This window comes from Rhincodon typus, chromosome 31 (genome assembly GCF_021869965.1).
Source record: "Rhincodon typus isolate 14 chromosome 31, sRhiTyp1.1, whole genome shotgun sequence".
In the NCBI taxonomy this organism is placed as follows: Eukaryota; Metazoa; Chordata; class Chondrichthyes; order Orectolobiformes; family Rhincodontidae; genus Rhincodon; species Rhincodon typus.
The window spans coordinates 36,752,826-36,767,060 of record NC_063362.1 but is presented as its reverse complement, the minus strand read 5'-3'; the positions used below and the strand labels follow the sequence as shown (position 1 = coordinate 36,767,060).

General features: G+C 44.0%; 1 protein-coding gene across 6 annotated transcripts in view; it reads left to right on the top strand.

Annotated features, from left to right (window-relative positions):
- Positions 1-14,235, top strand: part of zbtb40 (zinc finger and BTB domain containing 40) — a 96,185-nt gene that overhangs the window by 55,962 nt on the left and 25,988 nt on the right. For all 6 annotated transcript variants that reach the window (XM_048615292.1, XM_048615291.1, XM_020514560.2 and 3 more), the window contains 2 exons: positions 1,065-1,229; positions 8,878-9,092. In XM_048615292.1, the coding sequence (XP_048471249.1) occupies positions 1,065-1,229; positions 8,878-9,092 (380 nt within the window). The remainder of the gene's footprint in view (positions 1-1,064; positions 1,230-8,877; positions 9,093-14,235) is intronic.

Sequence of the window (14,235 nt, the reverse complement as noted above, 5' to 3'; positions counted from 1 at the left end):
ATCTTCAGCCTGAGATGTAATTGTATATCTGTCTTGACCTCCACTTGAGATCCCAGAAATGATAGATGCCAATCCTCAAATAATTTGATTCATTCCTCATGATGTCACCATATATCCAAAAGGAGCTAAGCTATGGCTACAGTTTTAGGCTGCCTTAATGTTCCCTTAAGGTAGTGTGTTCAGTGGTTTCAATCAAGTAGGTAAATTATTTTTCTTGACAAAGTTCAGAATAAGGAGGCATGATCTTTTAATTAAAACTAAAGCTGTTCGGGGTTGGTCTCAGGAAGCACCTCTTGTCAAAGAGGAATCTAGAACTCTGTTGCGTTAAAGATGTTGAGGTTAGCAGTCAGTTGAAATTTTAAAAAGTGCGGTTGATAGAATTTGCTCAGCAAGAGTTATGAGGGATTTCAGTACAAAGACAGGTTGATGGAATAAAGATTTAGATGAGCCATGATCTAATTAAATGTTAGAATGGGTTTGAGGGCCTGAATGGCCTACAGCTATTCTGATTTTCTGACGTCTGGGTTGATCAGATTAATTCATAACCTTATATAGATACACACCACAGACAGGCACACACATTTAAAATCTTTAAGAAGTCTTAAGCCAAGGTTCAAGACTGACTTACTCTAGAGATGTGTCCTGTCTGAACGAGTTGGTTAAAAATATCTATTTAAAAAATTTCTAATAAATATAATACCCTTGGTTCTATGTGATACAATCTTAGTCAATGCTGGAATCTTTTATATTCAGTCTGAATTACCACAAATGATTCTGATCTGTTATTTTCAGTATCTTTCCTCCACTCTCAGTATATAAGGGCTGTTGTGGTGTAATGGTGGTGTCCTTACTTCTGGGCTAGTAGTCCTAGGTTCAAGTCCCATCTGCTTCAGTAGAATTTCATAACATGTCTGAACAGGTTGATTAAAAATTTAAAATATATAATTATCTTAGTTCTGACATGTTTTTCTTCGTCTTTAGAACAGTTTTGCAATCTGCTAGAAAAAGTGTTCTGGACTCTGTCATGGCCCTTATAATCTCCTGAATCTTTTACCGTTCTGTAGGGAAAATGTACGGGTGTCAGTACTGTGACGCAGTGTTTGCCCAGTCAATCGAGTTAACACGCCATGTACGGACCCATACTGGGGACAAGCCTTATGTCTGCCGAGAGTGTGGCAAAGGATTCAGCCAGGCCAATGGCCTCTCCATGCATCTCCGATCTTTTCATAGTGAGTATCAGTGAGGCACTCTGCATTAGCAATATGTTCGAAAGCTGCTGTCTTTGCCTAACTGCTGTACTTTTCATATACTACTTTAAAGAATGACATAACAAACTGGAGGACTCTGTGTGCCTTTCACATCATGTGCAATCCATCAAGGTAGCAAAACTGATTGATAATCTCAATGTAATGATACTTAATCAAATTGAATTTTCAGGTGGCATTTGATAAAAATGCTATACACTTCTGGAGAAGATTGATATACATTAATATATATAATAAAAAAAAGTGTGAATTAATAGCTAGAAAATGAATAAATCCAAAATCTGGTGTTAAATGAAGAAAAGCTCGACCTGAAGATATTGAATAGAGTAGCTGTGCTGTTCATGCTGATGATAAATTGTTATGGTACTAGTGATGCTCGCAAACTGACTGTGAATAACTTGCAAAGAAAGGAATGCAATAGTGTAAAGCATGTGATGTAGAACTTTGTTTACAGATAAATTAAGGGAGAGGGTCTCATTTCAGGGCACTCTTTCTCTACTTGTTGTGACCTTCACTGCTTTTCGTGTGATTCACTGCCCTTGTCATTTTTTGCTCATTTGTAGCTGTCATACATTTGGTGATTTCTTCTGGTATCATTTTTTCTAACTCTTGCTACAATTGCCTCAGTAAACTCAGCCAATTTGCTGACAATAACCCTGTCTTCTGGTTGGCGAAAGATAATATTATTTTCACTGCTGAGTGGGCATTTGAATGAGTGAAGGTTTTGCTGACGAGCATGGTAAAACAGGGCTGAGTCAGCACAGCTTTTTAAGGGGAAGTCATGTCTGATAAATCTTTTAGAATTCTTTGAGAAGGTAATGAGCAAGTTAGACAAAGGGGAGCCAGTGAATGAGATCTATTTGGATTTTCTAGAAGGCCTGTAACGAGGTGCCATACAGGAGGCTGCTAAATAACACAGAGCCCATGGTGTTAGGGGCAAGGAACTGGCATGGATAGAGGATTGGCTGACTGGCAGAAGGCAGAGAATGGGGATAAAGGAGCCTTTTTCAGGATGACAACTGGTGACTACATGGGTCTGTATTACGAATGAATGAATGATCATAGATCATAGAATCCCTACAGTATGGAAACGGGTCCTTCGGCCTCACGAGTCCACACCAAACCTGAGAGCATCCCAACCAGACCCATCCCCCTGTAACCCACTTAATCCACACATCCCCAAACACTATGGACAATTTAGCATGGCCAGTTTCCTCCCACAGTCAAAAGATGTGCAGGCTAGGTGGATTGGCCAAGCTAAATTGCCCATAGGGGTCAGGGATGTGTAGAATAGAGGGATGGGTCTGGGTGGGATGCTCTGAGGGCTGGTGTGGACTTGTTGGCTGAAGGGCCCGTTTCCACACTGTAAGGATTCTATGATTCTGATTCTAGATAAAGGACTTGTCATATGAGGGCCAGGTGAGGGCGCTGGGTCTGTATTTGTTGGAGTTTGGAAGAATGAGGGGGCATCTGATTGAACGTTGCAGAATACTGAGAGGCCTGGATAGCATGGACGTGGAGAAAATGTTTCCACTCAGTGATACGATACCCTAGAGCACAGCTGCAGAGTGAAGGGACAACGCTTTAGAGCTGAGGTGAGGTGGAATTTCTTCAGCCAGAGGGTGGTGAATCTGTGGAAGACAGTGTATTTAAGAGCAAGGTATACAGGTTCTTAATTGGTAAGGGGATCAAAGATTACAGGAAGAAAGCAGGAGAATGGTGTTGAGATGCATATCAACATATCCTTAAAAGGGAAGAGAAGTGAAGAGATTTAGAGAACAAGTTCCAGGACTTAGGACCTAAGCAGCTGAAGGTGTGGTCCCCTATGGTGGAGTGATTAAAGTGGAGTCTGCACAAGAAATTGAAATTTGAAGGATGTTGAGATCTCAGAGGGTTGTAAAGCTGGAGAATAATACAGGAGACTGGGGAAGCGAGGCTGTTGAAAGATGTGATAACAAAAATGATGATTTTAAACTTGTTGCTTGATGGAAGTCGCTAAGTCAGCCAGCATATAGATGCTAGGTGAACTCGCATGCTGCGAATTGGGATGCTGATAGGGCTTTGAATGATCTGAAAATGGGAAGCTAGGCTAGCAAGGATCCCATTGGAATGGGCAGGATCCCACTATGGACTGGAGAGCATTGGAACAGATGGGCTGAAACAGAGTAGTGATGGGTAATGTTATGGAGATGAAAGTAGGCAGTTCTGGTGCTGGGAAGGATATGAAATTGGAAGCTTGGTTCAAGTCAAAAAGTATAAAGTTTATGAAGAATCTGGTGAGAGGTTGGTGAAGATGATTCTTGGGGACTGAAGAAGATCACTTCAGCCTTACTTGCATTTAATTAGAGGAAATCGCTGATCATTCAATATTGAACATTGGACAGGCAGCATGATGAATCTGAGGAAGTGGAGATCAAGAGGGATGAAGTGAAGAGAAATAAATGTCAGCATACATGTGAAATCTGACTCTTCCTGGATTATATCACTGAGCAGAGTGTACTTTACCCATCTTAAAGATGTACAATTTGGTCAGATGTTTTCTGGTTTCAAATTCTATACTCATGAGGGCTGATAAAGATGGTTTAGAAACCGTCAGGGTCATCTGAGTCAGCAGCAGGAAGGTCTGAAAAGTTTTAAAAGGTTAATAAGTGTTTCAGCAAGAGATCTGTGATGTGGCTTCAGTAAGTCTGCCAAAATTAACCAGAAGAAAAACTAGTTATTGAAAGTGATCTCTTCATTCTTGGAAGAAAATCTTGCACTTGCCTGAATAGTTTACCCATCTAACTGCGTTCTGTCAGTGAAACTATTTGAAGCATTTTACCACATGTTTAACAGATAAAAATAAAAATGAGGAATGTATATTTTATTGTATAATGGCTTTTATGCAGAAAATGTGTTTGTATTTTCAAAGGTCCAGTTTTTTAGGAAAGGAGGCTTCAGAAACATAAAAAAATTGAGACCCCCTACTCAAAAGGAGATAACTGTTGATGCTCCACAACTGTTTAATCTGTCAGAAATCACATGGTAATTCCTGACAGTAACATACATCCAATCTGTGGGTAATTGGTTTTAATTTCAAGCACACTCTAAAAGTGTTGACCAAAAACAAAAATCAAAGTTTGTAATGAAGATACTGTCACAAATGAAAAAATTCTTGTTCCAATTGTTGCTTTTTTTTTTTTCCTGGAATAAAAAGCTTTTATCAACTATTTAGAGTTCTTCTGTTTAGCTAGCAACAAGAGGCTTTCAAGCTATGAGAAGCTAGTTTGTAATGAAGATACTGTCACAAATGAAAAAATTCTTGTTCCAATTGTTGCTTTTTTTTTCCTGGAATAAAAAGCTTTTATCAACTATTTAGAGTTCTTCTGTTTAGCTAGCAACAAGAGGCTTTCAAGCTATGAGAAAACAGGAAGTATATTTTATTAAATCAGAGATAGTAGGAACTGCAGATGCTGGAGAATCCGAGACAACAAGGTGCAGAGCTGGATGAACACAGCAGGCCAAGCAGCGTCATAGGAGCAGAAAGGCTGACGTTTCGGGCCTAGACCCTTCATCAGAAAAGGGGGAGGGGAAGGGGGTTCTGAAATAAATAGGGAGAGAGTGGGAGGCGGATAGAAGATGGATAGAGGAGAAGATAGGTGGAGAGGAAACAGACAGGTCGAAGAGGCGGGGATGGAGCCAGTAAAGGTGAGTGTAGGTAGGGAGTTAGGGAGGGGATAGGTCGGTCCAGGGAGGACGGACAGGTCAAGGGGGCAGGCTGAGGTTAGTAGGTAGGAGATGGGGGTGCGGCTTGAGGTGGGAGGAGGGGATAGGTGGGAGGAAGAACAGGTTAGGGAGGCGGGGACAAGCTGGGCTGGTTTTGGGATGTGGTAGTGGGAGGGGAGATTTTGAAGCTTGTGAAATCCACATTGATACCATTGGGCTGCAGGGTTCCCAAGCGGAATATGAGTTGCTGTTCCTGCAACCTTCGGGTGGCATCGTTGTGGCACTGCAGGAGGCCCAGGATGGACATGTCGTCTGAGGAATGGGAGGGGGAGTTGAAATGGTTCGCAACTGGGAGGTGCAGTTGTTTATTGCGAACCGAGCATAGGTGTTCTGCAAAGCGGTCCCCGAGCCTCTGCTTGGCCTCCTCTACATTGGGGAAACCACAGCGGGTACAGTGGATGCAGTATACCACATTGGCAGATGTGCAGGTGAACATCTCCTTGATGTGGAAAGTCTTCTTGGGGCCTGGGACGGGGGTGAGGGAGTAGGTATGGGGGCAGGTGTAGCACTTCCTGCGGTTGCAGGGAAAAGTGCCGGGTGTGGTGGGGCTGGAGGGGAGTGTGGAGCAGACAAGGGAGTCCCGGAGAGAGTGGTCCCTCTGGAAAGCAGATTAGGGTGGGGAGGGAAAGATGTCTTTGGTGGTGGGGTCGGATTGCAGATGGCAGAAGTGTCGGAGGATGATGCGTTGGATCCGGAGGTTGGTGGGGTGGTACGTGAGGACGAGGGGGATTCTTTTTTGGTTGTTATTGCGGGGACGGGGTGTGAGGGATGAGTTGTGGGAAATGTGGGAGACACGGTTGAGGGCGTTCTTGACCACTGAGGGGGGGGATGTTGCGGTCCTTGAAAAAAGAGGACATCTGAGATGTACGGGAGTGGAATGCCTCATTCTGGGAGCAGATGCGAAGGAATTGGGAATAGGGGATGGCATTTTTGCAGGAAGGTGGGTGGGAGGAGGTATATTCTAGGTAGCTGTGGGAGTCGGTGGGCTTGAAATGGATATCGGTTTCTAGGTGGTTGCCTGAGATGGAGACAGAGAGGTCCAGGAAGGAGAGAGAGGTATTAGAGGTGGTCCAGGTGAACTTAAGGTTGGGGTGGAAGGTGTTGGTGAGGTGGATGAACTGTTCGAGCTCCTCGTGGGAGCACGAGGCGGCGCCGATACAGTCATTAATGTAACGGAGGAAGAGGTGGGGTTTAGGGCCGGTGTAGGTACGGAAGAGGGATTGTTCCACGTAACCTACAAAGAGGCAGGCATAGCTTGGGCCCATGCGGGTACCCATGGCCACCCCCTTTGTCTGTAGGAAGTGGGAGGAATTGAAAGAGAAGTTGTTGAGGGTGAGGACGAGTTCGGCTAAGCGGATGAGGGTGTCAGTGGAGGGGGACTGGTCCGGCCTGCGGGACAGGAAGAAGCGGAGGGCCTTTAGGCCATCTGTATGGGGAATGCAGGTGTATCGGGACTGGACGTCTATGGTAAAGATGAGGTGTTGGGGACCGGGGAATTGGAAGTTCTGGAGGAGGTGGAGGGCGTGGGTGGTGTCACAGACGTAGGTAGGGAGTTCCTGGACCCAGGGGGAGAAAATGGAGTCCAGATAGTTGGAGATAAGTTTGGTGGGGCAAGAGCAGGCGGAGACAATGGGTCGACCAGGGCATTCAGGTTTGTGGATTTTGGGAAGGAGATAGAAGCGGGCGGTGTGGGGTTGGAGGCCGTGGGTGGGAGGTCACCTGAGGTGATGAGGTTGTGGATGGTTTGGGAGATGATGGTTTGGTGCTCGGGGGTAGGGTCATGATCAAGGGGGCGGTAGGAGGAGGTGTCGGAGAGTTGGCGTCTGGCCTCTGCGATGTAGAGGTCAGTGCGCCATACTACAACTGTGCCTCCCTTGTCCGCGAGTTCTATGGTGAGGTTGGGATTGGAGCGGAGGGCTGCACGTTCTGCGGTGGAGAGGTTGAGGCGATTGATGTCTCGACCGCAGTTGGAGATGAAGTGGTCGAGGGAGGGTAGGAGGCTTTGAGGTGGTGTCCAGGAGGAGGGTATGTGTTGGAGGCGGGAGAAGGAGTCAGTAGAGGGAGGGTTAGGTTCACAGTTGAAGAAGTAAGCGTGGAGGCGGAGGTGGCGGAAAAACTGCGCTATGTCCAAACGTGACCAGTATTTGTTGATGTGTGGGTGGAGGGGGACAAAAGTAAGCCCTTTACTGAGGACTGACCATTTGTCCTCATTAATGGGGAGGTCTGGGGGGGATGGTAAAGACTCAGCAGGACTGGGTGCTATTGTCCCCTCTGGAGCTGCTGGCTGTGGAGGCTGTGGGCGGAGTTGCGTTCTCCCAGCGGTGGCGGATGTGACGTCATCTGTGGGTTCTCCGACAGTGGCCTCATGGCCAGTGGCGGCGGGCATGTTGTGGGGAAGGTCCTGGGTAGGGTTGGAGATTTGGGGGGTGGAGGAAGCCCGTTTTGGGTAGTCGGCACCAGTAAGTTTACTGTACTTACGGTTTTTAGTGTCCAATAAAGCTGAGTAGAATTGTGAGTTCAGGTTGTGGATCCTACGAAGAATAAAAAACAGGAGAGGTCCTTTGCAGGTCTGGGAGAGGGAGGCTCTGAGCTGGGGTAGGCTTGATTGTAGTGCCTGGAGATGCCGGCATTTATTTAATAACAGGTAAATTTTGACCCTCCAGCAATATGTAGATTGAGCTTCAATGGGATATTAAAATTATAAAACAAAACTTTCAGCTCCTAGTCTAATGCAGCCACCACATAGTTTAACAGGCAGACTGGGTTCTGTTAACAATTTAAAGACTTCAATGAGGCTGGAAGCCTCGTATTTAACTTTCTTTGTAAGGTTAACCAGGCTTTGTGAAACCTGGCAGCTCAGGAAGGCAGAGAAAATGTAAATATGTTTCTAGCCCTATTTGTGTGTTGGGTGAGGCTTCCACCTGCACTTAGGTTGGCAGATCTGTCCCCACCTTATCAGCCCTAACCTTACATGCACTCCCAGTTGCTGCTTATCTGGGGTTGTGGCAATGTATTGCCTACCTGACTGAAAGGCATGTCTATCACTCAGCCTGACTTCCAGGCAGAGAAAAGGGGAGACTCCAATTTCCTGAACCCTACACGACCTTCGTCCTTCAAAGTAGCACACCAGTCTTTGAAATTAAGTGCTTTGTCTCTGTGGTTAGCTCAATGTGCAACAAAAACTATTTTCTCGCTTCCTTCAGGTTCATTATATTCCAATTAAAAGCTTCTTCACTTCCCCTTCACAGATATAAATTGTGTGGGCGCCTGAGCTACTAGCTTGTTAGCCTAATGTGCTGCTATATTGTTGATGCAGATGCATTTTAGAGTTCTAAATTAACTTTTTGAAATTAAGAGGTGTTTGATCCATAAAACCAATCCTGCAAACAAAGGCTCATTGTTTATTGTTGTTAAGCTTAGCAAAAATCAAAGCATGCTCTGTAAAGCAATCATGTTTTAATACAATTCATAATGCATACTTTATCACTATAAGTGGATGGGAATCATCATTTTGGAGCCCCTTGATCACTGTCAATCTAATATGCTGTAAAACTAATCAAAATGTTCAACTATCAAGCCACACCAATTCCAAGTAAGAGATTTGCCCTCTCCAAGCCAGTGATTGTTTTGATCAATTGGTCAACAGGACCTCTTGTAAGTTGAGCAAACATTCCTAAATTGGGATCATCTATTTTGATCCCAGATAGTGTTGACAGAAATAGCTGATGTAAATGAGATATTTTCTGAAACAGAAAAAATGCTGATAAACTCAGCAGGTCTGGCAGTATCTGTGGAGAGAAAGCAGCTAACATTTTGAGTCTAGTGACCCTTCTTCTGATTTGTGCAGATGTTGAAGACCCATATGATTGTCAGAAATGCCGGATGAGTTTTCCAACCCTAGAGGAGCACAAGAAGCACATCCAGGATGTGCATCCACCTGAGTACAATCCCTGTGACATTTGTGGCAAGAACTTCAGTGCACCATCACTTCTTGAAAGACATATGGTCACGCATATTGGTGGAAAGCCATATAACTGTGACATTTGTGACAAGGCCTATCAGGTGAGCAGTTTGGACACAGATTCTGAGAATCAGGTATTAGACTGTGCTCCAATATTTTTGAGTTTCTGTGTGATTTGATCATTTACCAGCAGCAGTGTCTGGAAAGACACTGTAATACTTCAGCTCTATCAATGTCACATTATGTTGACCAACAAGAGTCCTTGTCCTTAGAAACACTTTAAGTTTCCCTCATGGCAAAATTATATTAAATTAACTGTCAGTTTTAGCATTAAAATTGCTGCCCAAGCACATATCCAAAATGTGTAGTGGGAGAACTGACCTGTCAGTCCCATAGAAATGCATTTTTAAATAAGTGTCCTGTAAAAACAGACTTTTGATGTTTCTGTGAATAATGTATCCATCCAGTGGTGTTGTATTGAAACTACTTGAGCCAGACAGGCGGCAGCTATGATTCCTTGACTGTGTTGTGGTGGCTTTTTTGACATGATTGTGGCTTTCCTTGAATCCTTGAACCACGGAGGATAAGAATTGACCAGTTATAATTTATATATAGTCAGTATGGCTATTACATTTCACTTTTGTAGGATTGTTTATCCAATTGAAAGATTTGTATTACATGATTTTGTCCCCAAATTTCCCACTTTTCAAGTCAATAATTCACTCCAAAGTACAGCTTCATAATGAGCAGGAGCCCTCTGCTGTCTTAGCCAAATGGCTTGTCTATTTGCTTGTGTGTGTGTTTAAACATATGACCTAGCAATAGAGGTAGTCCTTCAACCCCTCAAATCTGTTTCACCAATCAATAAGATCATAACTGATTTTTTTTGTTTTGAATTCTACATTCTACCCCGATAACTTTTGATTCTATTGCCTGACCAGAATTAATCTACCTCTGCTTTAAAAAAATTCAGCGACTCTGCCATTGCCAGCTTGTGAAGCTGTGTTCCAAAGCTAAACAGCCCCCGAGAGTAAAAAATGTTCCTCTATATCTCTGTCCTTTAAAAGGTGACCCCTTATGTTTAAACTGTGCCCCACTGTTCTGATTGATTCACGAAACAAAACATCTTTTCCACAACCACCTTGTCAGGATTTTATATACTTCAGTCCGGTCACCTCTCATTCTCCTAAACTCCAGTGAAACAAACTCAGCCTGTACATCCTTACCTCAACAGACAACCTGCTCATTCCAGGTATCAATCTATTAAACCTCTGAACCACAGTTATGTCCTTCCTTAAATAAGACCACCAAAACATTATTTGAAATGCCCTCACCAATGCATTTTGTAACTTAAGCATAACATCCTCACTTCTGTGTTCCTTTCATAGTAAAAGATGACATTCCATTGACCTCCTTAATTACTTGGTGTACCTGTATGCTAATCTTTTATGGCACGTGCAATAGCACATTTAGATCCCCCTGCACCTCAAAATTTTGAATTCGTTCTCAGTTTAAGCAATACTCTTTTTTTTTTTTTTTAATTCTTCCTGCCAGAGTGAACAAGTTCACATTTTCCCATATTACACGCTATCTACCAGATTTTTTTTAACCACTCTCTCAACCAATCTATTTCTTCCTGCAGAACAACGTTTTTGTGTCATTTGAAAGTTTTGTGACCATGTCTTCACTCTGCTCACACAAGACATTGGTATAAATTGTATAAAGCTGAGGCTGCCTTCCTGTGGGACTCTACACCTCAGATCTTGGCAATCAGGCTCCCTTTCATCCATAGTGCCTCATTCCTTCAAAGAATTTGCACCATACAAATGCCAGGTAATGACCGTCTCCAACAAGACACCCTCTAACTACCGGCCCTCCACATTGAATGGTGTTACCAGCACTGAATCCCACACTTTCAATGTCCTTGGGCTTACAATTAAGCAGACACTCCAGTGGACTTGCCACATAAGCAGCAGGTCAGAAGCTGGGAATAATGCAGTGAGTGACTCACCAAATTGTCCACCATCTGCAAGGCACAAGTTAGGAATGTGATGGAGTACTCCCCACTTGCCTGGATGGGTGCCACTCCAACAAAACTCGAGAAGCTTGACACCATCCAGGACATAGCCCACTTGATTGGCACCACATCCACTCCCAACACCACCACCAACGCTTGGTAGCAGCAGTGTGTACTATTTGCAAGATGCCCTGCAGAAATTCATTCAGGAACCCAGACTGAACCTTCCAAACCCACAACCACTTCCATCTAGAAGAACAAGGGCAGCAGCTACATGGGAATACCACCACCTGCAAGTCTCTTTCTAAGCCACTCACATTATAATTTGGAAATATATTGCCATTGCTTCGTTGTTGCTCGGTCAAAATGCTGGAATTCCTTCCCTAAGGGCATTATGGGTCAATCTACAGCATGTGGACTGCAGCGGTTCAAGAAGACAGGTCACCATCACCACCTCAAGGGCCACTAGGAGTGGTCAATAAATGCTGGAAAGCTAGTGATTCCCACGTCCCACATGAACGAATAAAAAAGTAAATTGGTTAAACATGATTTCCCTTTCACAAAACCATATTAACTCTTCCCGATTACCTTGAGTTTTCCTGGCTAGCTGTAATCATCTCAATGATTGATTGATTCCCCCTGACAGACATCAAGTTAACTGGCCTACCCAGTTTTAAATTTTTTGCCTGCCTCCCGTACTTGTCTACAATGGAGTTTTGGAGATGGAGCAGCTTTACCCTACTGACACATAGAATTTTCAATGTTGTTTATTGGGCAGTGATCAGAAGTAGAAGACAGTTTCTTCAGTGCTCCTCTCTTAAATGTGATTTAAGCCACATTGAGGCTCAGTGACATCAGGGGTAGCACTGAGCATAGGCTGACACAGATATGGACATGGAGCATTTATATCTCTGATCTTGCAGAGTGCTGACTATTATGACAACTGATTACATCTATTGACTGAACCTTTCAGTACCATAGATTGCCATTTATATTGGATAAATCAATTTATTTAGGTTTTCCAGTCAATGTCTTATGTCACTGGTTTTGTTCAGTGAAATGTGACAGAGAAAGAAAGGAATAATCAGTTTTTTTAGTGGTGTTCAGTTGAAGTTTAGAATGTTGGCTGAAACATTAGGAGAACTTCCGTGTTCGTCAGGCAGTACAGTGGGCTGTTCTTGGTCCATTTGAAGAGAGCTGTTCTTTTACTGAGAAACAGAGAGCTGTGGACTGACGTTGCAGATTACGACAGCAAATAAGCACAGTCTAGTTGGTTTACTGTGTTTAAGAATGAACTTGTCCTTTGACAAAACCACAGAATGTAGAAGGACAATATACAGGGCCCAGGAGATGTATCATGGACCAAAGGCCAAAGCCTCACTGTGTTGAAATCTTGACCCACTGAAAAAGTTTGAATAAAGTGGGGATGTTTGCTGACATTTGTATAAAGTTCTTCACTGTTCACAATCCTCAGATTCTGAAGGAATCTATGTGCAGCTGGATCTGGATGTTCAGGTTTTGAATACCAAGTGCAAAATAACATTTGTGCGACATAAACGCTCGTTACAGACATCTCGGAGTAGAATATGACCATAATTTGTTGACATTCAATGTCATTACCATCACCGAATCATCTACTGTCAATATCCTGAGAGTTCCCAATGATCAAAAACTGAACTGGATCAGTCACTTGTATGTTGCGACTGCAAGTGTAGGTTAGAGTTTGGAAATTCTGTGCCATGTAATTCATCTCCAAACTCTCTCAAACTTGTTCAGCATCTAGTCAGGAGAGTGATTGAATATTTACTATTCTTCAGGATGTGTGCAACATTTTTTCTTGTTAATTTGTAGGATGTGGGCATTGCTGGCTGGCCAGCATTTCTTGCCCATCCCTAGTTGCCCTTGAGAAAGTGGTGGTGAGCTGCCTTCTTGAACTGCTGCAGTCCAACTGCTGTGGTTTGACCCACAATGCCATTAGGGAGGGAATTCCAGGATTTTGACCCAGCAACAGCAAAAGAACAGCAATATATTTCCAAGTCAGGATGCTGAGTGGCTTGGAGAGGAACTTGAAGGTGGTGGTGTTCCCATATATCTACTGCCCTTGTCCTCCTAGATGGAAGTGGTTATGGTTCGGAAGGCACTGTCTGAGGATCTTTGGTGAATTTCTGCGGTGCATCTTGTAGATAGTACACGCTGCTGCTACTGAGCATCAGTGGTGGAGGGAGTGGATGCTTGTGGATGTAGAGCCAATCAAGCGGGCTACTTTGTCCTGGATGGTGTCAAGCTTTTTCAGTGTTGTTGGGGCGGCACTCATCCAGGCATGTGGGGAGTATTCCTTCAAACACCTGATCTGTGCCTTGTAGATGATGGACAGGCTTTGAGGAGTCAGGAGGTGAGTGACTCGCTGCAGTATTCCTAGGCTCTGACCTGCTCTTGTAGCCACTGTGTTTACGTGGTGAGCCCAGTTGAGTTTCTGGTCAATGATATCCCCCAGGATGTTGATACTTGGGGATTCAGTGATGGTAACATCATTGAATGTCAAGGAGCAGTGGTTAGATTATGTCTTATTGGTGATGGTCATAGCCTTGAATTTTGTGAGATGCAAATGTTACTTGCTACTTGTCAGGCCAAGCTTGGATATTGTCCAGATCTTGTTGCATTTGAACATGGACTGCTTCAGTATCTGAGAAGTCATGAATGGTGGTGAACATTGTGCAATCATCGGCGAACATCCCCACTTTTGACCTTATGATGGAGGGAAGGTCATTGAAGAAGCGACTGACGATGGTTGGGCTGAGACCACAACCCTGAGGAAATTCTGCAGAGATTCCTGGAGCCGTGATCACTGACCTCCAACAACCACAACCATCTTCATTTATGCCAGGTATGACTTCAACCACTGGAGAGTTTGCCCCGATACCCATTGATTCCAGTTTTGCTAGGTCTCCTTGATGCCACGCTCAGTTAAATGCAGCCTTGATGTCAAGGACAGTCACACTCTCCTCACCTCTGGAATTCAGCGCGCTCATCCACGTTTGAGCTAAGGTTGTGTAGTCCTGGCGGAACCCAAACTGGGCGTCACTGAGAAAATAAAAACCAAAAGAACTGCGGATGCTGTAAATCGGGAACAAAAACACAGTTGCTGGAAAAGCTCAGCAGGTCTGGCAGCATCTGTGGAGGAGAAAACAGAGTTAACGTTTCGGGTCCGGTGACCCTTCCTCAGAACT